At 45.3% G+C, this 24,977-nt stretch overlaps 1 protein-coding gene across 1 annotated transcript; it reads right to left on the bottom strand.

The window, feature by feature from the left end:
- Positions 1–3,292: 3,292 nt before the first annotated feature.
- LOC131092209 (myosin heavy chain, skeletal muscle, adult-like) lies at positions 3,293–18,866 on the bottom strand. The gene is made up of 40 exons (XM_058038810.1): positions 18,846–18,866; positions 18,592–18,629; positions 17,788–18,030; positions 17,556–17,699; positions 17,308–17,464; positions 15,966–15,993; positions 15,754–15,868; positions 15,568–15,660; positions 15,406–15,469; positions 15,223–15,321; positions 15,013–15,116; positions 14,801–14,939; positions 14,124–14,242; positions 13,878–14,027; positions 13,381–13,551; positions 12,593–12,902; positions 12,395–12,465; positions 11,659–11,746; positions 11,448–11,565; positions 11,167–11,290; positions 10,948–11,084; positions 10,589–10,844; positions 9,857–10,099; positions 9,585–9,761; positions 9,354–9,499; positions 9,176–9,266; positions 8,696–9,085; positions 8,403–8,529; positions 8,110–8,228; positions 7,360–7,556; positions 6,872–7,055; positions 6,620–6,785; positions 6,324–6,448; positions 5,829–6,137; positions 5,526–5,729; positions 5,135–5,260; positions 4,870–5,040; positions 4,674–4,778; positions 4,438–4,533; positions 3,293–3,579 (listed from the first exon to the last, which is right to left on the bottom strand). The coding sequence occupies exons 3-40, from the start codon at positions 17,992–17,994 to the stop codon at positions 3,427–3,429; spliced, it is 5,823 nt and encodes a 1,940-aa protein (XP_057894793.1). The 5' UTR covers positions 17,995–18,030; positions 18,592–18,629; positions 18,846–18,866; the 3' UTR covers positions 3,293–3,426.
- Between the last annotated feature and the right edge of the window lie 6,111 nt (positions 18,867–24,977).

Below are 24,977 nucleotides of genomic sequence, written 5' to 3'. Positions count from 1 at the left end.
GTTCAAATCTGCTTTACAGGGAAGAATATCTGGATTATTTCTCTGTTTTGCTGTTCCATAGAGGTAGGCCATGGGAATGGCTCATCTGCACTTTAGGCTGCCAAGAAGTTTTTCTGTCACTTCTTCTAGCCTAAAAGTCCAGGTAGTCCTTATGTGTGGCAGCTGGACCTCATCCTAGGAGGAGTGAGGGTGTTCAGAGCCCCAGGCCTCTCCTGGTGCCTGCACTATGAAGGTCCGGCCAGATCACAATTGCCAAGAGAATATTGCAGTCGTCCTCCTTAGGCTGCTCCACAGGGTGTGCAGTGGAGGTGGCAGGGCAACTGACGCTGTGTCTTGTCCTTTTGTTAGCCACACACTCCCAAGCACCTCCCTGGTTCCCTTTCTGGGCAGAGTACCCAGTGCAGAATGAGGCCCTATGCCCTGAGCAGCACCTGTCTCTGTCAGCTCAAGGTCTTTTCTTCCAGCATTGATGACACAAACATTTCCAGCTGTTCTTTGGCCCATCTAACCTGTTCTTTGGGGAACACATGAAACTGGCCCACCTGGCTGGATTTTAACCCCTCTGCTGTGATTTGCTGCTAATAGGTAGGCCAGGCAGTTTCAGCATCTAGGTTTCAACAAGATGGACCTGGCAGTTTCAGGAGGTTTAAAGCACCCAGGTTTCAACAAGATGGGCCATGCAGTTTTAGCAAGTTTGAAGCACCCAGGTTTCAATGAGATGGGCCAGGCGGTTTCAGGAGGTCTGAAGCACCCAGGTTTCAGGGATATCTCCCTGCTGGTCTGCAGTGGAGCAGGCCCAGAGCAGGGTCCCCTCCATGGCTCCAGGCTGCCATCCCCTGGCACTGGGTGCTGGAGCACAGGCCTGGTCAGCTGCTGTCCGGGAGCTCCCTGTGACTGACAGGAGCCTGATGGGGCCCTGGGACTGGCACCCCCTGCTCCTCTCACCAGGAATAATGCTGTTGGCTTCCTGCCAAGCATCCTAAAGGAACTTTGTGTCAAGTGACAAGGCCCAAGCTGAGGAGAAAGCTCATGCCACCTATGCTGTCAGAGCAACAGCCAAGGCCTGAGGGGAATGGAACAGCCACCATCCCAGCTGATGTCCTGGGCTCAGTGTCCTTTGATTGCCCATGGTCACTGTCCCTGGCTGGGACACGGCTTTCCTGAGCTCTCCAGAGGGCCAGGGGAGTCAAGGTGCAGGCAGGGCTGAGTCTCCATAACCATCATATCAGAGGCACCAGCCCAGCCAGGGCTTCTCCTGCAGCCCTGATACTCCCGGGACACTCCAGGCCGTACTCTGGAGTACAGCCCTACATGAGGGCTGGGAAAGCACAGCTTGAGCAAAGGGACATGGATAGCAGCTGAACCTCAGAGCAGGCCCTGCCTCAGCCTTCATCCTCACCCAGGAACTCCAGCATGGCAGCTGTGAAATGCTAGCTGTTGGAAGTACCTGGGCAGCTGCTGTGCTGCCCATGGGACAGCACATCCCAGCAGGGGATGGCCATGGCACTGGCCTTTGCATGGGCTCCAAAGGGGAACACTCTGGATTCAGGCTCTGAGCAGGGAGAGCACGCTCGGGCCCCATTCTGGTGTTTAACCTTTCAGCTGGCAATGGACCATTGCTGCACTGAGTCTCTCTGGGGTAAGAATAGCAGCTGCTGCCTTGGGACACAGCACACGTGTCCAGCTCCTCCAGGGCAGCACGTTGCAGTGCCACACACAAGGCAGCCTACCCGCCCAGGAATGTCTTCAGGCGCTATTAGTGGAAGCACATCATCCCCACAAACAGGCACGACCCCGCACAGGAGCCTTGGGAGAGTGGGGCTATTTTGGGCTTTGGCATTAAACGTGAAAGGAGGATGGGCTCATCCTCCTGCCATGAGCCTCCTCCAAAGCTCCTTTGGGCCTTGTCCCTTCCTCCAGCAATGGCTCTTGTGGAGGCTGAGGGGCAGTTTTGTGTGGCCCAGGAGTGCAGGAGGTGAGGGCAGAGTGAGCTGTGAGTTTGCTGGTGGGGCAGGGCCAGCCCTCAGTGTCATCAGCAGTGCCCAGCTGTGCTCAGGGGAGGTCCTGCCTGAGGGTGTACACCTGTCGCTGATCCCAGGGCATGGGGCCTCCTCCTTTATTCCCAAGCACACCCATAAGAGGGAGAGAGATCCAAAAGGGTGCATGCAAGAGAAACAGGCAGAAAACTGGAGGAAAAAGCAGGTGATTTTACAAAAAAATCTAAAGAAAGATATAATAGGTCAGAACAGACAGAGTCACACCCACAATGAGAGAATAACTTCTTCAGTGACTTGCCAGGCATTCCCCATTGGTGTCCTTTGTGACAGTGCTTTTGGACAAGTCATCAAAAGCTCTCCAGGTGTCTCATGTGACAATAGGGCTCATTGATCCTCACTAGTGTGTGTGACTTCTGCAAAATGGGGATGGCATGACTGGCTGTGACAGCTTCAGTGGGGGAAACTTCATGAGCTGATATTGCTGAAAGGATTTCTAAATTAACTTCATAGTCCTCAGTTCTCATTAATCTGTTTGACTCAGTGTATACACAGAGCCCCATGGCATTTGAGGTTTCTGGGAAAATCATCTGAAGCTGAGTGTTCTCTCTGTCAATGTCCTGAAGAGGTGTGTTGGAGCCACCTGGTGTATGAGAGCTGGGCACTAAGAGACAATCCTGACAGTCCTTCCCTTACACAGACCCAGGCAGGCTCGGCTGTTTGCCAACTCAAGAGAAACTGGCAGCAGCTGGTGGCAGCAGCTGAGGAAATCTAGGGTGAGGGAAATGGCACAATGTAGGGACACTATTGGTGTCTTGTAACTGTGCTCTTTGTGACTGAAATAATCTCTGTCAAGAAACTATCAGTCCTTCACAGTGCAGTGTGCTGGAGCTTCTGATGACTCTCTCAGAGATTAATGTTTAGGGTTTATGAGGGCCAGCATCACAAACAAGAGTGGGAAAAGAAAAAGCAAAAGGATCACCCTCTCTTGACTCCCACATGGGAAAGAAGCTGTGCTGAAAGGACAATGGGAGAAGCATTAGGCAGGAGCTAAACAAGGAGCTGCTAGAGACAGGAGAGAGCACAGGCTGGATTTTTCAGGAGTCTCCACAGCAATGGCCAGCCTCTAAGTTTGCAGATTCTCAATCCAGCACTGACCCCTGCTTCTCCCTTGTCCCAGAGAGGAGAAGTAAGGAAACGTCTTCTGCAATACAATTGCCCAAGGAAGACAAAACCCAAAGAAGAACAAAACCCAAAGAAGAACATACCCAAAGAACAAAACCACTGGCCATAGTGTGTATGCAGAGGAATCTACTACAGTCTTTATTCACTAGACACTGAGGTGGGTACTAAGGCTCATGGCAGAAGAAAAGTGACCAAGAGGTTCACATTTTGTGCAGCCCTCAGGTCACTTTGCTGCCTGGTGACATCCTCACTCTTCCTCTTCTATCCTCCTATGGAACTCGCGGCTCTTGGCTCGGAGCTTGTTGACCTGTGACTCTGCAATGTCAGCCCGCTCCTCGGCCTCCTCCAGCTCGTGCTGGATCTTGCGGAACTTGGACAGGTTCACATTGGACAGCTCCTCCTGTGTGGGGAAAGGGAGTCAGTGGTGAGGAGCCCAGGGCAGGGGCTGCATTCCTCTTGCACCTTGGCTTTGTTGAGCTGCAGCTTTTCCCTTGGGGGAAGGCACAAATCTCTATCCCATTTCTTCCACTTCTTACATGTCATCATCCTCACACATTGCTCATACTTGCCTTTGAGGAATATCCCTTGTAGAAGGAGCATAATGGAGTTTAAACATAATTCTGCTCTGGAATGTGGGAAGGAAGCAAGATGGGCAGCTGGAAATGTGATTCTTTTAGTGCAGAATCAAATATTCAATTACATCTGCAGATCCTTAAGTGGGGTTAGGAATTTATGAGACAATGATTACAAGAGGGCTCCTCTCATAAATTGCCTTAACTGAATCAGAAGCCCTATACTGTGGTGGACTGTTTCTGCAATGAAGAAACCATGCAGAGGCAATCTGAAATTCAGGGGCTGTAGGACTTGTCTCAGGGCATCCCTGACTGCTGCATGCCTGGAAACAGACAAAGGTTCCTTATACAATTATAAAAGCATCACACAAAGGTATTTGGGAGGGGAATTCCAATACCTTCCCTGTCTGCTATAAAAACACTAAAAATAAGTTTTTTGCAAAATTTCTTAATACACTGTGTTACTGATATTAGACTCCTTATAGGTTGCTCTGTGGTTCTAATGCAAAAAATGCTAGGTGCATTTGCCCTCCTCAGTAGTCTTCTTAGTGATTCATTGGCAAGGCTGATTTATGATCCTTTGAGAGAATTAGGAGAACTCCAATACTGATGAGCAGCATCTTCCAAATTTCTTGTATCTATCTCTGGGAAAGTGATTCTTGCGAAGCACTCAGAGAGATACTTACGGCCTCCTCAGATTGTCTCTTGTAAGATTTCACTTTCATTTGCAGCTTGTCCACCAGATCCTGCAGCCTCAGCACATTCTTCCTGTCTTCCTCAGACTAAAGCAGTTGGTAAAAAGATTAGAGTCAATTCTTGGTTTTGCATTACATGAGGTTAACAATTCCCCATGGGGATGGATTGTGCAAAATGTGAGTCACTGTGAGAAAGCCCAGTGAGAGCAGGAGAGCTCCTGCCTTACCTGGTAGGTGAGTTCCTTCACCCTGCGCTCGTACTTGCGCACACCCTTCACGGCTTCAGCGCTGCGCTTCTGCTCAGCATCAACCTCCCCTTCCAGCTCCCGCACCTGCAAGGACAAGCCCAGCCTTGCAGCTGCCCTGCCAATGTCTCTCCAAGGAGGGACACGCTCACTCAGGCACAGCCCCAGCCCTACACACTCTGGCCTCCAGCTTCTGGATCTGCTTCTTCCCTCCCTTCAGTGCCAACTGCTCAGCCTCATCCAGACGGTGCTGCAGGTCCTTCACTGTCTGGTCCAGGTTCTTCTTCATCCTCTCCAGGTGGGCACTGGTGTCCTGCTCCTTCTTCAGCTCTTCTGCCATCATGGCCGCCTGATCAGAGCAAAGGGTCAAAGCCATTTTGGGGCTGGAGATATTTTGGGCAGAGTACATTCACCATCAGCAATGCCAAGAGCACCCAACTCACATCTGTGATGGCCTTCTTGGCCTTCTCCTCAGCATTGCGGGCTTCCTGGATGGTATCCTCCATTTCGCCCTGGATCTGGGCAATGTCTGTTTCCAGCTTCTTCTTGGTGTTGATCAGGCTGGTGTTCTGTGCAATTAGAAGTACATGGCAGGAGTTAAATTCTAAAACCTGCCATGAACAAAGACTTTCCCCTTCCAGATTCCAATTCTTACTCTGGAATTATTGTTTCAATGGCTGTTTGCAAAATGTCAGGCATGGGCTTCGGGAAGAGATGCAAAACACACCTCTGTTTGGGGACATCAGTAGTACAGCCTTTCAAGTACTGCTGGCTCTGTATTAAATTTTAGCCCTCTGTGTTTGGTCAGTGCCAATGCCAACAGAGCTTCCTCACCTGGGTGTGCAGGAGCTGCACACGTTCAGCAGCATCCAGAAGCTCCTGCTCAGCCACTTTCCTCGACCGCTCCGTCTGCTCCAGGGCTGCCCGGAGCTCCTCAATTTCAGCCTGCAGCAGGTTTGCTCTGCGCTCCACCATGGCCACCTGCTCCTTCAGGTCATCCTTTGTCCTAAGTGCATCATCCAGATGGATCTGGGTATCCTGGAAAGAAAGAGAAAAGAAATTAGTAGGTATCAGTTGCTTGAGTGGCATAAATATCAGGGATCTCAGTTTCTATTTCTGTAGATCTGCTGAATGGACCTTGAGCACAGCCTGGGTGTTCCTCAGGTTCTTCTGTGCCTCTGCAGCCTGGCGGTTGGTGTGGCTCAGTTGGATCTCCATTTCATTCAGATCTCCCTCCATCTTCTTCTTCAGTCTCAGGGCTTCATTCCTGCTCCTGATCTCAGCGTCCAAGCTGCTCTGCAAGGACTCCACAACTCGCAGGTGGTTCCTCTTCAGCTGGTCAATCTCCTCATCTTTCTCTGCTATCTTCCTGTCAATCTCTGCCTTCACCTGGTTGAGTTCAAGCTGCAGGCGCAGGATCTTCCCCTCCTCATGTTCCAGGGAGGCCTAGAAAAGTAGACACAAACATTGACAGCATTGATAAACCTATTGTTTGTTTTTTAGAGAATGATAGGATATTTCCAGAGATCTTAGCTGTCTGCACTCCCCAGCCAGAAGAGAAGACAACCAAGGCGTGGTCAGCCATGTTTTCTAATCTCTTTAGTGCAGACACCAGTGATTATGGTCATATACCTCTGCTTCCTCCAGAGCAGCCTGGATTTCACATTTCTCCTGCTCAATCTGCTTCTTCACTTTCTCCAGCTCGTGAATTGCCTTTCCTCCCTCCGCAATCTGCTCCGTGAGGTCAGAAATCTCCTCTGTGGGAACAAAGATCAATGGCATGGTCAGCCACAGAGCAGAATGGGGAGGGCTCTGTCCCACCAAAGTGACAGGCATCTCTGCAGACCTGCAGGCACAGAGCCATGAACAATGGTGGGAATGGGTGATAGTGAGAAAGGCCAGGGAGGAGCAAAGGGCCAGGGACTTACGCTGCAAGTTCTTGTTCTCCCGCTTCATTGTTTCCAGGTGGTCCAAGGACTCCTCATAGGCATTCTTCATCTTGAACAGCTCCGTGCTCAGAGAGCGCGACTCCTTCTGCGAGGCCTCCAGCTCAGCCTGCGTTTCCTCATACTTCTGCTTCCATTCTGCCAGGATCTGAAGAGAAATGGGGGGTGAGTCGGGCTGTGGCCATCACAGGGCCCTGCTCTGGCTAGGAGTGCTGGTGCTGGAGGCCAAAAGACCTTGTCAAAGTTCTTCTGCTTCTTATCCAGAGCAGCACAGGCAGCATTGGATTTCTCCACATCAATCATCAGGTCCTCCACTTCATTCTGCAGCCTTTGCTTTGTCTTTTCCAGGGAGGCACATTTGGCATTGACAGCCTCAACCTGTTCCTCTGCATCCTGCAAGCGCTGGGCCAGCTTCTTCCTGGGAGACGTAAGGTCAGCTTACATTAACACCGAGTATCAGTGCATGCTTGCCTTTTATTATAGTATGCCTAAGCAAATTGCAGTTTGCAGTCACATGGTGCTAAGGGCTACATATGCACTGTCCTTAGGCTTTGCTTTTACTATAGTACTAAATATATATTATAGGATTAAGTTTCTAATTTTCTATTGCTCTTCCACAAATCAGATCCGTGACTTATGTCTCATAATATAGTGATGTTTCCCTTGCAAAGTCACCTTTGAATTTTCAATCTTATTTTTCTGCTTTTTCTATCACCCCCTACTTTGCCTCCTCGAGCTCCTCCGTGCGCTGAATCGCATCCGTCTCGTATTTGGTTCTCCACTGGGCCACTTCACTGTTGGCCTTGGACAGGGCTCTCTGCAGCTCCCCCTTGGCCTCCTGCTCCTCCTCATATTGCTCCCGGAGCAAGTCACAGTCGTGGCGAGCAGACTGCAGGGCGTGGGCCAGGGCATTCTTCGCCTGTGGGGACAATTGGGTTGGGACAATTAATTTCCCATGAGATAGTAAAATATTAACTTGATGAATGTTGTTGAAAATTCCTGGATTATAACATTTAATGTGAGACCAAGAAAAATGGCATATTACTTCCATGTTTTGAGAATCTAGAATGCTTTTTCAGGAGAGATGATGGGTAAATTTCAGGTATACAGCTGCGAATCATTGAATCCTTTTAAATATGTTCTAAAGTTTCAGCTGCCACTGTGAAAAAGTAGATTAAGATGTGCAGTTTCTTTTTAGATATGTCTCAATCACTTTTTATATGTCATCATAAATTGATTAAACACCTAAAATTGTTTGTCCCTGTCTCAGTATCCACACTGGGCGGGGGGGGGGGGGGGGGTGTCTTCCTCAGCTTTGCATACCACAGAGGGAGGAGGTAAAATTTCTCACCTTGCTTGATCACTCAAGAGTTAAAATGATACAGCTAACATTCTGATATTATGTGAGAGTAGGAAATACAGAGTAAACAGATTCCCAATCCAAATCAACCCCGTATAGCAAGTAACTTTACCTTTATTTCTTCCTCTAAATGTCTCTTTAGTTCCTCAATCTGTTGAGTGAATGCCTGTTTGCTTCTGGATAACTGAGATATCAAACCATCTTTTTCTTCCACCTGACGTGAATATTCACCTGAAAAAGTTTTCAGACAGATTGCCATTTGGAATCAATATTAAATCAATACTTCTTTTAAGCACAGTATACCAGCTTACAGAGAATAGATCAATTTGAGTAAAGCAGCAGTGTTTTTTCTTATTATCACTGGTTACAGTTGTTCCATTTTGAGGGAATATAGGGGTGTATTACCTGACTCTGTCTGCAGACGAGCTCTTTGAGCATTGAGGTCATTGATCATGCGCTGATGCTCTTCTTCCTTGGTCTTAATCTCACTCAGCTGATCTTCGAGAGTGCGGCACATCTTCTCCAGGTTTGCCTATACATCAAAGTTATGTAAAAGAAGAGGACTACCACTAAGTTCTAGCGTACTGTTCTCAAGGTGAAAAACAATGCAATTGGATTTGATGGCAGAATAAAATCAGAATCAAAATCGTGTATTAGGAAGTGTATAATAGGGCAGTAACTTGACAGAAACTCCATACCTTGGCTTTGGAGACAGACTCCATGTTGCTGGCCAAGTCGTCAATCTCCATCTTCAGCTCACTCTTCTCCTTCTCCAGCTTCTGCTTCACGCGTTGCAGGTTGTCGATCTGCTCGCCCAGCTCAGCTGTGCTGTCCGCGTGCTTCTTGCGCAGGGCGGCAGCCGTGGCTTCGTGCTGCAGCGTGGCCTCTTCCAGGTCACGGCGCATCTTCTGGAACTCTGCCTCACGCTTCTTGTTCATCTCCACCTGAGCTGCTGTGGCCCCTCCTGCTTCTTCCAGGCGCTCGCTGATCTCCTCCAGCTCCCTGGACAGGTCAGCGCGATGCTTCTCTGCTTTAGCGCGAGAGGTTCGCTCTGCCTCAATCTCCTCCTCCAGCTCCTCAATGCGGGCCTGCAGAACAGCAGGGACCCTTCACAGCCGTGCCCTCCTCCTGCCTGAGCTGAGCCTGAGCAAGGCAGGGCAAAAGGCACAGAGACTTGCCTGCAGCTCCTTGATCTTCTTCTGAAGTTGAACACCCAGGGCTTGTTCATCTTCAATGTTGCTCTGGATCTGGCTGATTTCAAAGTCTTTCCTTTGGGACAAGCGAACCATGTTAGAGCACAAAGAAACAAGACAAGTGCTGCAGCCCAGCACTCACGTGCCCCAGAGCCACACTTACTTCTTCAGTTTCTCATCCAGCTGCTGCTTATCATTCTCCAAATCCATGATGCTGTCCTGGGCCAGCTTCAGGTCTCCTTCCAGTTTCCTCTTAACTCTCTCCAGGTCCACGCGCAGTTTCTTCTCTTGCTCCAGGGACCCTTCCAGCTAAACACAACAAGACCATCAGGGCTCTGCCAGCCAGCTTGGACTCCATACCTGTCCTCTTCCTGCTCTATATCTGTGTGCTTACATCATCCACTTGCTGTTCCAGCTTGGTCTTGGCTTTGGTCAGAGTATTGACTTTGTCTTCCTCTGCCTGCAGGTCATCCAGGGTCTGCTGATGCGCCTCTTGGAGGGCTTTCTTCTCTTTTGTCAGCTTCACAATCGTCTCATCCAGAGCTGCCATCTCCTCAGTCAGGTTTTTCGCCTTTGAGAAGAAGGGAGCAAACACGGACAGAAAATGGCGCTTAAAACTTTCTAACAAGTTTTTCCAGAGTGCAAGTGACAGGTTCTACCTCATACCTTGTTTTCAGTGGCATGTTTTTCCTTCTCCACCTTGGCCAGTGTTAGCTCAAGGTCATCAATATCTTTCTTCAGCTCTGAACATTCATCCTCCAGCTTCCTCTTCTTGGCTGTCAGATCAGCATTGATTTCCTCTTCATCCTCTGCCCTTTCTGTCAGCTCCTTAATTTTGGCTTCCAGCTGGATTTTGGTTTTGATGAGCTGGTCGCACCTTTCCTCAGCATCAGCCAAGCTATCTGCTTCCTGGTGGGTAGACAAAATTTTGTGGATTCTAATGTTTTGAATTTGTTCTGCTCTGACTCTTTAATCACTGAGTAGCACCTGAACCTGACCTACAACTCCAGCAACAGAAGGATTTTAACTGCTAATTACCAAGCTAAGAGAGGATGACTTTTCCTACACCTGGATCTACAAGTAAACTTCCAAGTGTGTTTTGCATTTTGCCACAAAATTAATTCATTGTTCTATCTCGTGTCAAGGATCTACATTTGCCTCCTTCCTGTGAAGACAAGAGCTCTGACTCCCAGTTGAAACTCTCTGTATCTTTGCACTGGCTGTCAGAGTGCTAACCACATCACTGCCAAAATTTGTTTCCTCAGCTTCATATACGTATAATACAATTTCCCAAATTTATTACTTTTGGTCTTCTATAGCCTGATCTTCTGTTTGTAAAGAACAGTCTGAATGTATAGATTTATTTTCTGAGTGATAAAATAAAGGTAATAAACTCACAGCCTGTACTTGGAGCTGCAGGTCATTTTTCTCCTGCACAAGTTTCACCATTTTCTCCTCCAGCTCCTTCCGCTTTGCCTCAGACTTTGCAAGCTCTTCCTTGGTTTTCTCAAACTCCTGTTTCATGTTGGCCATTTCCTTCTCAGACTCTGCACTCTTCAGCAAGGGTTTGATCTTGAAGAACAGCTTCATCCATGGCCAGTGTTTGACATTCATGAATGCACGAATATTGTACTGGATGCAGAAGATGGATTCCCTGAGGCATAATTAAAATGTACAATGAATATTCTCAGTCTGATGAGTGTCAACACTTCCTCCCAAGCAGAATGACTCTTTAACTGAAGAAGAGGAAGGTGTACCTGCGCTCCACCATTCTCTGGTACTCCACCCTCATCAGGAAGCCCCTGCACCTGGCCTGGGTGCGGGTGATGAGCTGTGCCAGTTTCTCATCCCTCATCTCCTCCAGGAGCCCCAGCAGCCCAGCTTTGAAGAACACCTTGAGAGAGACAATATTGCAGCACATCACTGTCAGGTAGAGAGAGCAAAGCCCAGGCAGGCAGTGAATGGGGGGGCTGTACCTTGGTGTGTCCAAATTTATACTGGGTGTGATCCACATCGATTGACCCAAGGAGCTTCTCAGAAGCCTTCTTGCTATCGATGAACTGTCCCTCAGGGATGGCACTGGCATTAAGCACCTTGTATCTGTGGAATCAAAAGAAGATAAGACTATTTTTTTCCAAGCAACACACAGTAGCCTCTAAACCCCATCAACTGGTTTTGAAAACAGAGCACAGCCTAAATGGACCCATGAATGAGCCAACATTGCTTTTAATGATGCTGACAAGAGCAGAGCTCTCACCTCTGTTTGAAGTCAGCATAGAGGACTCTGCTGGGGAACCCTTTCCTGCAGATCCTGATCCCTTCCAGCACGCCGTTACAGCGCAGCTGGTGCAGCACCAGCTCGTGCTCCATGGCACCTGGCAATGCAGAGCACAAATGAGGGGCACAGATTGCATTGCAGAGGGGAATGAATGTATCAGAGCCAGGATCTTTTAGCTTGGGCTTCTTACCAGGTGTTTTAGTCTCATTGGGGATGATGCAGCGCACAAAATGGGGGTGAGTGCTCCGCAGATTGGTCATCAGCTTGTTCAGATTCTCCTAGAGGAACCAGTTACCAGTGTGAGTTCCTTTCTTTCGAGTGTTTGATGCACCAAGGTAATGATTTTACAAACTTCTCAAGCTGGGTTTTGAGCATTTCAATAAAGCCACAGAAACCAAAAAATTTCTTCTATTTGAAGATACTGAGCACCAGAGTGAAATACAACAGCGCTGCTATTGGTTCAGTGAAAACTTATATATAATTTCACACATTCACAAAAAATAAATTACTTAGATTTTTCACATTCTGCCTTTAGAACTCAATCTACTTTAGTATTAAGAAATAGGGATTTTTTACAATGAGATATCTATCTCCTTGGAAATTATTTTCAACTCCTCAACAGAAATGCAGGAATACTAGTATTACCATTCTAGTTTGACCCAAAGACATAAAAATATGAGTATCTGAATGATATCTGCCAATAAAAAAAAAAAAAAATAAGAAAGAAAACCATCACAAATTAGGCTTCCACAATTTTGAAGAATGAATGCTTATTTTTGAACATATTTGCAAAGTTAAAATTGACTGTGGAAAACCTGATGTAGAATTCCCAAAGAAATTTGCCCCCTTTATAGTAGCTCCTTCAAATTTAATATTAGCTCACCCCCTTTCTGCACATTTCAGAGATAACAAATACAGTACTATACCCGGAAAAGGGCTGAGACAGTCTGGAAGGAAGAACCCTTCTTCTTGCCTCCCTTCTTGCCACCACCAGCCTCTGCAAATTGAATAAAGAAAAACAACATTATAAAATTACCATGAAACAACTTTAAATGTATAGTGTTTATGGCTTTAATTCTTTGACAGGTCTCCCACATTAAAAATACAACTTTTATAAAACTGACCTGCATCTGCTCCACCATAGTTGGCAAAGAGTAAAGCCAGGGTCTTCACAGATGATTTCTGGTACAACCCAATGACAGTTTCATTCAGAGGGTCCTTGTTCTTCTCCAGCCACCCAGAGATGTTGTAATCCACTGTTCCAGCATAGTGCACCAGGGAGAAGTGGGCCTCAGCCTTGCCTTTGGCAGGCTTGGGCTTCTGGAAGTTGTTGGACTTGCCCAGGTGCTGGTCATAGAGCTTGTTCTTGAAAGAGGTGTCAGTTGCCTTGGGGAACATGCACTCCTCTTCCAGGATGGAGAAGATGCCCATGGGCTGGGAGAGATTATGACAGACAAGAGGGAGAAACAGATTAGAAAGGAGATATCTCTTGGTTGGAAAGTTGCTGAAGTCAGAAAAGGAAGCTGTTCCCATAGTGACTTAAAGTCAGAGAAAATCCACTAAAATTCAACTTTTTTCAGTGTTGCTGTTTCATTCAAAATTATGGAAATGCCTTTGCTGATAAATTATTATAGATATGACAATGTGAAATACTGTTCTCTCCATAAAACCTGTTTACTGGTAAGTACTTAGAGAACACAACCTTTTTCACTTCATTTTGTAATTTGGCAATGAATTCTCTAACCAAAAGCCTTCATATCTGAGTAATGATCTCCAAAACCACTTCTACCTGCTTGCCACTTTCACAGAGTATATATTTGAAGAAGTCAAAATATTCTCGCATGCTTCTTATTTGTTTCTCTTGGCAAGCATAGAACACCCAATTTCTATTAAACTTGAACAGGAAGGATACCTTCTCAATGAGCTCAATGCAGGCAGCCAGGTCCATCCCAAAATCAATGAATGTCCATTCAATTCCCTCCTTCTTGTACTCCTCCTGCTCCAGCACGAACATGTGGTGGTTGAAGAACTGTTGCAGTTTCTCATTGGTGAAGTTGATGCATAGCTGCTCAAAGCTGTTGTACTGCCAGACATAAAAAGACATACAAGGATTTCAAGCATTAGCAATAATACCAAGGTGTGTTCTTGTACAATCCTAATTCACTGTATCTTATATTTTACGTACAAGTCCCCTTCCTGTGTAGTTTTTCTTTGCTATCTCTCCAGAATATTTAGAAAAGAGAGGTTTTTAATTAAGAGCAATGAGAAGATTAGTTTTCTATTCCGTTGTTTTTTAAGGATTAAAAACATGATTCCAAAAGCCCTACAAGAAAGTGTAGGGAGAAGAAATATGTTTCAAAATTCTCAATTATAGTTCTACAAAAATTCTAGGAAAGCTGTGCTCCTTACATCAAAGATCTCAAAGCCAGCAATGTCCAGGACACCAATGAAGTACTGCCTGGGCTGCTTCGTGTCCAGCTGTTGGTTGATACGAACAACCATCCACAGGAACATCTTCTCATAGACAGCCTTCGCCAGGGCACCCACTGAATTGTTCACCTAAAGCATAAAGAAAGCTTTGGAGGTTACTATACACAGCAGAGGACAATCAGTGGGAACCATCACAGCATGCTCCACATTACCATATTTTTTTACCTGCTGCACAGTTTGGCCCTTGGTCACGTATTCATTCCCCACCTTGACTCGGGGGTAGCAGAGGGCCTTGAGCAGGTCTGCTGAGTTCAGACCCATCAGGTAGGCAGCCTTGTCAGCAACTATCACCAGAAAAGACAGAAGAATAGATATTAAAAAATTCCTAAAAGTTAGTGCTGGACTGTCCTAATAGTATTCTCCACAAGGTTGCACAACAGTATCTGTCATAGCTAAAAAGCTAATTTCTGAGGATTTATCACTCAGAAAGATGGTGACATGGACTGTCACTCCTACTGTGACAGAGATTAATGAAGTACACATGTCAGAGTTCTCTCCAGCAGGTAAGGGTGAAGAAAAGCAGAACATTCTGTCTTGTTAGGCTCCATACTACAGCAGAGGTTGCAAGGTGTATTTCACCTTAAGTATGATTAGCAAAGTTACAGCAATTGACATGCAAGTCTCCTGGCTTACTGTCAAAGTACACTGGATCTCTTCTATAGTAGTCACAGAGTAAAAAGTACGGGTATCATTAAATGAGATAAATGCCTCAAATGGAGCATTTAGTCATGGAGCAATTAGTCATGGAGCAACTACTTTACACATTTAAAGCCTGAAATCTGTTTAAGTCCTTCTGTAATAAAGATTATCTTGTTTGGAAAGGTTGCTGACTCTGCTGATACCTTCTGTGCCGTCAGGCTCTGCCTGCTCCTCACGCTGTTTCTGCTTGAACTTCAGGTTCCCATAGTGCATGACAGCCCCTGTCAGCTTGTAGATGGCTGTTTTCTCATCAGCACTGAAGCCCAGGATGTCAATGGCACTCTGGCAGCAGAAACACAATGTACATACAGCAGGGCTCAAGTGCACCAGATGATCATTTGGTAAAGTTACTCACATCTGTGGCCATCAGCTCCTCCTGATCATCAATGCTGGGGACTGTGATCTCACCTTGACTCACAAAGTGGAAATCGTAAGGATTGGTGGTAATGAGAAGCATGTCTGAAAGCAACAGAAGGAGAAAAACAAGCTTAATTTAGTTTCTAGATAACACAATGAACTATTGCTCAGTGCTCTTCCTTCAAAAAAAGTTAGTGATCTTTCCTACCAATTAGCTCTGGCTTCTTGTTGGACATGATCTGATAAAAGATGTGGTAGCTCCTTTCCGCCTTGAGCTGGAAAGTGACTCTGGACTTCTCCAGAAGATCTGGCAAGGAAGGTAGGACACAGTCAAGCACAAGAAGTGGGGAAGGCTGGAGGGAAGGGGGATCAGGCCAGAAAGGTGTCTTACATGTTTCAATATCAGCAGAAGCCAGTTTGCCTGTGGCACCAAAATGGATTCTGATGAATTTACCCTGAAAAGAGCAGGAAAGTCAATTGAGATTTATTTTACCAGTCTGGATAGCAAGAATATCCAAATTGGTGTTGACAGTTGTACCAATTAATAACTCACAAAGCGTGAGGAGTTGTCGTTCCTCACGGTCTTGGCATTTCCAAAGGCCTCCAGCAGTGGGTTGGCACTGATGATTTGATCCTCAAGCGTTCCCTGCAGGGTGATAATCAGTGCTAGTTATCCTTTCCAAAAATCATGTCAGGAACAAAGAAAAGCATTGATCCCACCATGTATCAACTAATTTACCTGCATTTTGCCTGACGCATGTTCTTCCTTCTTCTTCTCTCCACTGGCTGCAATTGTTGCAAAGTACTGGATGACACGCTTGGTGTTCACAGTCTTCCCGGCCCCGGATTCTCCGCTGCCAAAGCCATGAGAGAAGCAGAGGGTGCGTGGTCAGGCAGGAGGGGCCCTGGCACCGGGCAGCCCCACAGGGACCCGCGCAGGGGGGTACCTACGTGATCAGGATGGACTGGTTCTCCCGATCTGTGAAGAGACAGAGGTGAGAAACAGACATAAGAAAAGACAAATTAGAAATTCAAGAACTAGGAGAAAAATAAGAACTGAAGCTTCCAGAGGATCCAGGAAAAAAAAATAGCAAAAAGTGCCCAGGGAATTCTAGTGGGTACTTTTGATGTGGTCAGCAGTACTGCACCTCTTAGCAACTGGTTCTATATAAAGGAATCACTGCAGAGAAACTTCAGTAGTCTTATGCCTTTCCTGACATTGTCTTACCATCAAGTTACTTTTTTCTTTTTTAACACTCAAGTACAGGTTATGAAAATATTGAAGTTGCAATTGTTTTGTATGTAAATTCTTCTGAAGTTAAAAGTCTCTAGAATAATTTTATCAAAATCTTAAGGCATCATTAATTACAGAACATCTGACCAACATCTTTCATCCTTTTTCACCTCTATTTTTTTAATCCCTATATATACAGAAATTATGCATTCTTGAGATTATACATCAACAACATTCATTTTTTATTTTTTCTATTCTGTATGCACTTCCCAGAGTCTAAGAAAAGAACGGGAGAAGAAGTTCTAAAATCCTGCGCACCTTTTATTTCATTGCATAGATAAGGAAGAGAAAATAAGAGGTGAAAGGAAGAGGGAAAAGTGGCAAGAAATTTTTTGAAGTCGCCCAATTTAAATGCTAAAAGCTTTATTTTTTCCTTGATATTGTTTTACAAAGCTTACTTTTCACTCTACAGTGCAATGGATTTAGAGATGCAGCTACAGACCCGTGCATGAGTTCCAGAGATCATTAAAGGCTGTATGTAATTTACATCACATGGCCATCATCTACGTCAGGAAATCCATTTGCATATTAAGTGCCTCAGGTGAGCTTTACATACATCTTTAAGGTACACCTCTCTGTTTCATTTGTCAGCACTGATGCTTGAAGATTTAAATTTATATTATGTACATCATTTATAGGATATGTGTCATTTAACCGCATCCTGTACTCTCCATCTGAGACTAATTTAATGATTAACATACACAAGTCCATCCATATATGTAAGATTCCATTATAGGCATAAGGTATACACAACGAAATAGGTGATTTCTTTCCAGTGAATTTACACCCTCTAGGTTATGTCCAGGTCCTTAGTGATTCTAATGAGAGCACTGATACTCAGCTCTCACAGACCATTAGAGTTAAGTGCACTAATCTTCCATTAATTTCACACACACACTTTTTTTCTTAAGTGTGGCACCATATTTCCAGATAATACCCTACATTTTCCTGTACAGATAGACAATTTCAATGGCAGCTCAAAGGAAATCAAGCACTCACCAGTCAGCATGGACTGATAGGCATTGTCAGAGATGGAGAAGATGTGTGGAGGGGCCTCCTGGCGTTTCTTGCCTCGGTAGGCCAACACCACCTCGGGGTTGTACACCGGCAGCCACTTGTAGGGGTTGACAGTGACGCAGAAGAGACCCGAGTAGGTCTGCAAGGAAGGGACACAGCGCGTTGCCTTGCCCTGAGCCTGGCCCAGCAGCTCCTGAGGCTGCCCAGAGGAAGCTGCTGCTGCCACTTACGTAGATCATCCAGGCTGCGTAACGCTCTTTGAGGTTGTACAGCACAGCGGGTTCGTGCAGGTGGGTCATCATGGCCATGTCCTCGATTTTGTCATACTTGGGAGGGTTCATGGAGAAGACTTGGTCTTCCTTCACAGTCAGGGTCTGCAAAGAAAACAAAAGATCCACATGTATCGCCTAAAATCTCAAAGTGGAGATCAAATTTTGTCCTTGACTCTTATTTTTGACTCACCTCTCCCCCTTCAGTCTTGACAGTGACTTTTCCCGATTCCCTGCTCTGGATTGTCCCTTTCACAAAGGATTCTTTGGGATGAGCCACGAAGACTGATGACTTGGCATCAAAAGGTTTGTTCTGGGCTGCAATTCTCTCCTTCTCTGATTTTCGGAGGTAAGGAGCTGCCTCCCCAAAAACAGCCATTTCAGCATCTCCAGAGGCCATGGCTCTCCTCTAATGAAAGCTTGTCAGCAGAGGTGCCTTGTGAAGAGCAAAATGTTATTGGTCATTAAGAAGAATAATACAATTAATACCAATGAGAAAGCTCCTTGCTCTTTAGCAAATAAATTCCTAGTTAGTCTCCAAAATAAACTCTTGAAAGACACCAATTAAATCCACTTTGATTTGAAGTTAAAAGTACCGTAGTCTAAACTCAAGAATAAGACTTAGACTTCTACAACATGTAGATCTTGTAATAGTAACCAGACCATCTGAGTATTGAGTACAGTTTGGTAAGTCACCCTGAATTCAGACAAGGTTTGAGTTTTTCTCATAAAAGAATCTAGTAATAGAAAAATCACTCTCTGTTCGGGTCCTTAATTATCAGCCATGAGTCTTCAAGAGAGTACTTTCTTGCTGAAAGGATTACCTTTTCTATTAAAGATAAAAAATTACTTCAATTTTTAGATCTCCCCTATTTCCAACTATCTAGCCTAAGCAAATTCAGCTGGAATATAAGAGGATTTATGAAGAGAATTTGTGCAGCTCTTTAAAAGTTCTGTCATAGAATATAGATTAGGAATGAATTATTCAGCATATTACCTTTGGGTAACAGCTTGTATCCTGGTATATGGCCAACCCTGTAAAATAGGAATGGCAGTTGTTTCTTATTGCTGAACAGAATTCCATTACATACTGTAGATGGAAAATACAGGCATGCATCAAAATTACACTGAAAATTTTAGTTCACATGGGCACTCCCTCATGGAAAGGGTTGTTAGAGAAAGAAGAAATGAAACAGGATATTGCAAGGATGTGATCCTCTTTCTTCAAGCTCATGAAATGCATGCACTTACCTGGAAGCCTTCTGCAGAGACAGGCTAGGCTTGTCTCTGGCAGATTTTATAGTGTCTCGCCTGCAGATGATGCAGATGGTCCCCCTTTCTTCGGTCAAAACATTTCTGGCAAACCTTTTTTGGCCAAGCATTGTCTGTCAAACTAAGGGCATAATTGTCACTTGATTTGAATGATATAATTAGAACATTTTTATATCTTACTGACTACGTGAATACATCTATAAATAATTTGTCAAGAGTGTTAAGGAGAGAATCTGGACTACTCAAGGCACTTAGAGAACTTGCATGGTTCTATTGCTGCCTTTCTCAGTGATTTGCTCCTTGACCCATGGTAGTTTCCTTGGTATGTTTATACCACAACTTTTCAGTCATGTAATGGTGATGACAACGTCTATGATGCTTTAGGAACATATGCATTGAGAGGAATGGGGAAAATATGTCCAAAACTAGCAAATAATGTTGGGAACCACTTTTCAGTGGTATTTTCTAAAAAGCAGGAAGTAAAATTCTATTGCAGCTGAGTTTTCTGTATATGACACTCTCAATAGCTTAAATTATTTGAAAAAAGTGAGTTGGGAGCCTAATCCCAAGTAATGGGAGACTCTATTTTGATATGGAGCTCTTGAATAGATTCCTGAGCTGACTGTTGAGGAATCAAATGTTGCAAATGAGTTAAGGTTGCTTAAAGTATCACCATCAAAGGCATTAGTGAAAGAGTATTCAATATAAATTTGCAAAAGCACAACAAAGTTTGATGGCAAGGTTTGCTCTATTGCTTGCTGCAAAGATCAAGAAAAATCTACTAAGATGAAAACTGGGAAGCTGAATTCCTTCCAGCTCTTGCCATGTCCAGCACTGATGTCCTGTGTTTAAATTTCTCCATGCTCATGCTGTTCAGGGAATTCAGGTTCCTCAAGTTTCCTGCTTCAGGCTCTTCCCCAAGTATCTCCTCATTTCTCAGCAGCTGTCCTTTCAGGACAGAAATACCTACTTTAAATAAAGAAGGGGCTAACTGCTCAAGCAACTCATATAACACCCATAGGAGACTACAACTGCTCCATACATTATGGCAGATGTTATTTTGGGTTCTAGTACTCATTGCCAGTGAGTGCTTGTAGAAATCACTAAGAAGGGTGTGAAAGAAAAGCAGTGTTGACTTACCTGGTTTGAATACAGCTGTGGACATAGCTGAAAATAAGGCTGTTTTAGAATTGATCTACGACAATACATGTAATGTAGCATTCTATGAAGGGTTAAAATAGCCCCCAGAAGTCAATATTATTGTGTTTCTAAAGTACATCTCTCCTGAGCAGTCTCTTCTCTTCACAGCTGCTGCAAAGTGTGTGCTAACTAGCAGTTCCTGGAATGCAATGAATTTCAATCTTACAAAGTCCAGAATGGTAATTTTGTTGCTTATCTCCCCAGACTTCTGCTGGATCCTTCATCCAGTCATGTATTTGCTGCAGTCTGAGGTGCTATCTGGGATCATGTTTATCACAAGTTCATCCCTGCTTCCAATATTCAGTTTTGCCTGTCCAGAATTCACATTGGGATATTGGCATCAGCCTGCCCAAGAATTTCTGTCAGAGCTTGCCTGATGCTGTTGCCCTCACAGCAGATGCCCACATGGCTGAAAACATCCCTAAGGCAGAGGAGACTTGAGTTTCTACTAGTTGTGGAAATCCCTTCAGTACTTTGTCTCTTTCAGGTGGCCCATAACAGACTCTATCACAACATCCCTCATTTTCCTCCTGTTTCTAACAGGATGTCTGCAGCCCCACAGTGGAGCACTGCACAAATGAGGAGCACTTTGACATAAAGCATAAAACCTTCTCATTTCCCCTATGTATTCTTCCTACACAGTCCATACTGTCCCATGATTATGCTGCTGTGATGCACACTGTCCTACATTACCTCCATAATTCTGATCACATTCCCCTTCTTCCTTGTAAAATCCCTACACTTGCAGCTATTCCCTTGTTATTTCTCAGCTTAAGTGTTCTTCCCATAATGAAGCTGATTTTAGACCCTTCTCATCAGGTTAGTAGTCTCATGGCAGATTTCTTTCCTTCTCAGTCCTCAAATACAGATGTCCAAAAATCATGGGGAGCTCATAGATGAACTTGTGAAGCTTCCAAACAGAGTGAAAGCTCCTACTTAAGAATCCATTAATATATCACAGGACTGCCAGGTGACCAATGAAATACCAATGGCATTAATAGGGCTTATGGGGAAACCAAGAGAACTACAGTGCAGCAAGGCTGGTGGCTTTAATTGACAAATGAATTCAGCACCCCTCCCTCAACTCACTTTTTGAGGGCAGCACCAATATTTTGCTTTCTTGGTCTCAGTCCTTAAACTTTACAGTAAGCAACAATAAAATGGGAGAAACCCAATAGGGCACCTGTTCTGGTTTCATGAATTGGTTGGAAGCCCGCTGCATCCCACTCTTCCTGGAAATTTTAGCATATTTTGGAATGGGGATAGAGACACATTCTCCCCCTCCAACGGCTCCAAATTTATCACACAACAAGCTGCTCTCTGGGTAAGACACCAAGGCTCTGCATCATGTGCTTCCTCCTTGTAAAACTTTATTTCATTCCTCCCATTAGCAAAATTATTAAAACATTCTCCATTTCATTTTCTTTGGGGTAATTGTTTATTTTCTCCTGTAACTTAAAAAAAACCCAATTCTGTTGCAGAGTGAAATATAATTACTGTGGTGTTTATTTCCTGATAAAAGAATTCTTTTTACAACTGGGCAGAGCTTAGGGTGCCCTGGAGAGGGCAGGTGGTTGGCTTTGCTGAGTCCTCCTCCAGGGAGTGAAGTGACATCATGTTAAGGAAGTCCACCTCCTTCTTCTCTGAAAGGGTTGTCAAGCCCTGGAACAGGCTGCCCAGGGCAGTGCTGGACTCCCCATCCCTGGAGAGATTTAAAAGATGTGTGGGGACATGGTTTAATAGTAGACTTGGTAGTGCTGGGGTAATGGTTAAACATAATGATTTTAGAGGTCTTTTCCAACCCAAATGGAGACCTCATGACTCCATCACATTTTGGAGAGTACAGGGCAAGAGGAGGAGCAATTGTTCTGATTTCTTTTCCTGCTTTTATTTCTGCAGTCTCTTTAGGGTACTGACACACCACCTTCATCTCTTTTATTTTCCCTGTGCTGCTAAACTGTTTGGCATTATGCCCAGAATACTGAGTGACAGTTATTGTCAAGTCCTCCCCTTAGTTATTAGCTAGGATTTGCAGGAATCTTTCAAGAAAAGGATATAGTTTCAGTATAGATTGCCTAAATTCACTTCTATTGGGAAATGAGTATTTAGTATCAGTGTCCTTATATTCTAGGAAAAAAAAAAAAAAAAAAAAAGGTATGTTGTTCGGTGCCTTGATTCTGCCTTAAAAAACATTTATTGCAATGTGAGACCTAGCTGCTAGACTATCACTTTCTGGTCTAATGTTTTTTCTTGTCACACTCTGTAAGGAATACTATACCTCCAAAATAAGTGGCAACATTTGAATTCTAGAAGCAGGGCATCAGCATGCAGCACTTTTGAGGTAAAAAACATCGCCATCACCTCAAAACAGCAGAGGCTGACATAGTGCCAGTAGCAGATACAAAAATCATGTAGATTAGAATCACTTACAACTCTTCTAGAAAGAGCAATGGTGGAGCAAGGAGTCTGACTGACTTGCTCATTATTTCTCCCCACTGCCAGAAAAAAGGGATCTCAAATCCTTGCAGGATTTTTTTTGTTTGCCGCTGGCCCTGCTGTCATTAAGGTAGGGTCTGCCTAGAGAGGTCAGTTTTCTCTGCAGCCTGTCATGGACAGTTTGAGAGGGAATGCTCAGCCCCTGCTGCAGCAGCTTTTCTGCTGCCCTCTGTGTAAAACGAGAGCTTCCAGGAATGTTAGCAGAAGGCAAGCAGAAATGTCAGAGCACTGCTCTGTAGCAGCACTGCTCACCCCCGTACTTCTGCTGGGATATGACTGGACACCCTGGAGAGGGTAAGAGCACATTTTCCATATAAAAGATTGGCTTTCAATTCAGTGTCGCTCCATTAAGGTTCATGCTTTCAATGCTATGTTGAAAGATGCTCAGTGTTATGAGGAGAACAAGCTCAGTCCGTAATTTTGGATGCGACATCTGATTAGTAAATTTGCCATTGAACTAACATTTCTAATAAATGTGGCTTAAGGAATAGGCTGAGGCAATTTCTGGAAGCAATAAATGATTTCTGAGGAAGAACCACTGAGGACCATAACTGGTAAGACTTAAAAGCTGCAGGTAAAGAATAGGCCACCCATTCTCTACCATGGCAAATGTGAAGAAATGTTCAAAATTTCTGTGTGTAAGTGTGAGAACCTGTGGAGATAAGATGAATGTCACTGGCTGGCCATGGAGAGGCTGTGATGGCCTTGCTGTCCCTTCTGCTCTAGTCAGAAATTAACTTTTGTAGATCTTAATGTGATTTACATCCACTACATGTCAAATAAACGGAATGCACCTGTCCTAGGGGGGAGCTTTAATTATAAATTTGTTTCCAAGTAGGTTCCCACAGACTGGTATTCTTGGAAGTCTTGGAGTGAGTTTAAGCTGAACATGAGAGGCAAATAAATTGAATAACTGAACATGAGAGGCAAATAAATCCATAATCTGGGATTAGAGGATGGGTAGTTTCAAGAGCATGCCACTCGTGTGCTGCGATTCACACTACTCTTGTCTCCACAGGCACCTCAGCGGAAGAGGTCTGGGCAGGAGATCCCATCCAGGCAGGTGACGCTCGGGATGCCCTTTCTATCCCCTGCCAAGCAGCTGAGGAGCTCTAATTACACAGCAGGTGAGTGGGGTGGGCAACCTGGCAGGCAGGAAGAGGTAATTGAAGCAGCGAGTAACTATGAGAGCAGGAAGGAAGGGGAAGGAAAAGGAAACAATGAAGGAGCATGGTATTAACCTCTGCAGGAAACTCTGTCATAACCTAAAATAAGATGTCCTTGTGAGATCAAAGGTTTTTGTAGCCCAACTTCCTGTCTTTGAAAGTGATGCTCAGGAAGGATCATCATCATAGAATGGCACTTGTACAGAACTCTCCTACCTCCAGTAATTTGTATTTATGGAATCCCTGAGCAGAATGCAGTGTCTAAGTACTTAACAGCTCATGGAGGAATTTTAACTGATTCATTTCTCAAATGTTCATTTGCTGAACTTATAAGCGTTCCCTGAACATAGGTGATGTTACTGTGATCCTCTACTGACCAAGGCCAACCCATAGAAAGCGAGATCTCCCTGCTGGTCTGCAGTGGAGCAGGGCCCCGAGCAGGGTCCCCTCCATGGCTCCAGGCTGCCATCCCCTGGCACTGGGTGCTGCAGCACAGGCCTGGTCAGCTGCTGTCCGGAAGCTCCCTGTGACTGACAGGAGCCTGATGGGGCCCTGGGACTGGCACCCCCTGCTCCTCTCACCAGGAATAATGCTGTTGGCTTCCTGCCAAGGATCCTAAAGGAACTTTGTGTCAAGTGACAAGGCCCAAGCTGAGGAGAAAGCTGATGCCACCTATGCTGTCAGAGCAACAGCCAAGGCCTGAGGGGAATGGCACAGCCACCATCCCAGCTGATGTCCTGGGCTCAGTGTCCTTTGATTGCCCATGGTCACTGTCCCTGGCTGGGACATGGCTTTCCTGAGCTCTCCAGAGGGCCAGGGGAGTCAAGGTGCAGGCAGGGCTGAGTCTCCATAACCATCATGTCAGAGGCACCAGCTCGGCCAGGGCTTCTCCTGCAGCCCTGATACTCCCGGGACACTCCAGGCCGTACTCTGGAGTACAGCCCTACATGAGGGCTGGGAAAGCACAGCTTGAGCAAAGGGACATGGATAGCAGCTGAACCTCAGAGCAGGCCCTGCCTCAGCCTTCATCCTCACCCAGGAACTCCAGCATGGCAGCTGTGAAATGCTGCACTTTCAGGCCTACAGCCCAGCCTGTCTTTTCCATTTGCTGGTAAAAATGAGAGAGGCAAAGCCCCATCCACCCCAAGGAGCCCTGGCTGGCTGTTGGAAGTACCAGGGCAGCTGCTGTGCTGCCCATGGGACAGTACATCCCAGCAGGGGATGGCCATGGCACTGGGCTGGCACAGGC

The sequence above is a fragment of the Melospiza georgiana genome, chromosome 21, assembly GCF_028018845.1.
Source record: "Melospiza georgiana isolate bMelGeo1 chromosome 21, bMelGeo1.pri, whole genome shotgun sequence".
NCBI classification, from domain to species: Eukaryota; Metazoa; Chordata; class Aves; order Passeriformes; family Passerellidae; genus Melospiza; species Melospiza georgiana.
This window is presented reverse-complemented; position numbering and strand designations above follow the sequence as displayed.

What these genes read in the sequence shown, in the direction of transcription:
- LOC131092209 (XM_058038810.1), bottom strand. Translation starts at nt 17,994, where the DNA reads ATGGCCTCTGGAGATGCTGAAATGGCTGTTTTTGGGGAGGCAGCTCCT. An exon ending in AACCAGTCCATCCTGATCAC is followed by an intron (nt 15,869 to 15,965) that starts GTAGGTACCCCC and finishes TGGCTTTGGCAG; the next exon opens with CGGAGAATCCGGGGCCGGGA. An exon ending in AGCAGAAGAACTTTGACAAG is followed by an intron (nt 6,786 to 6,871) that starts GTCTTTTGGCCT and finishes ATTTCTCTTCAG; the next exon opens with ATCCTGGCAGAATGGAAGCA.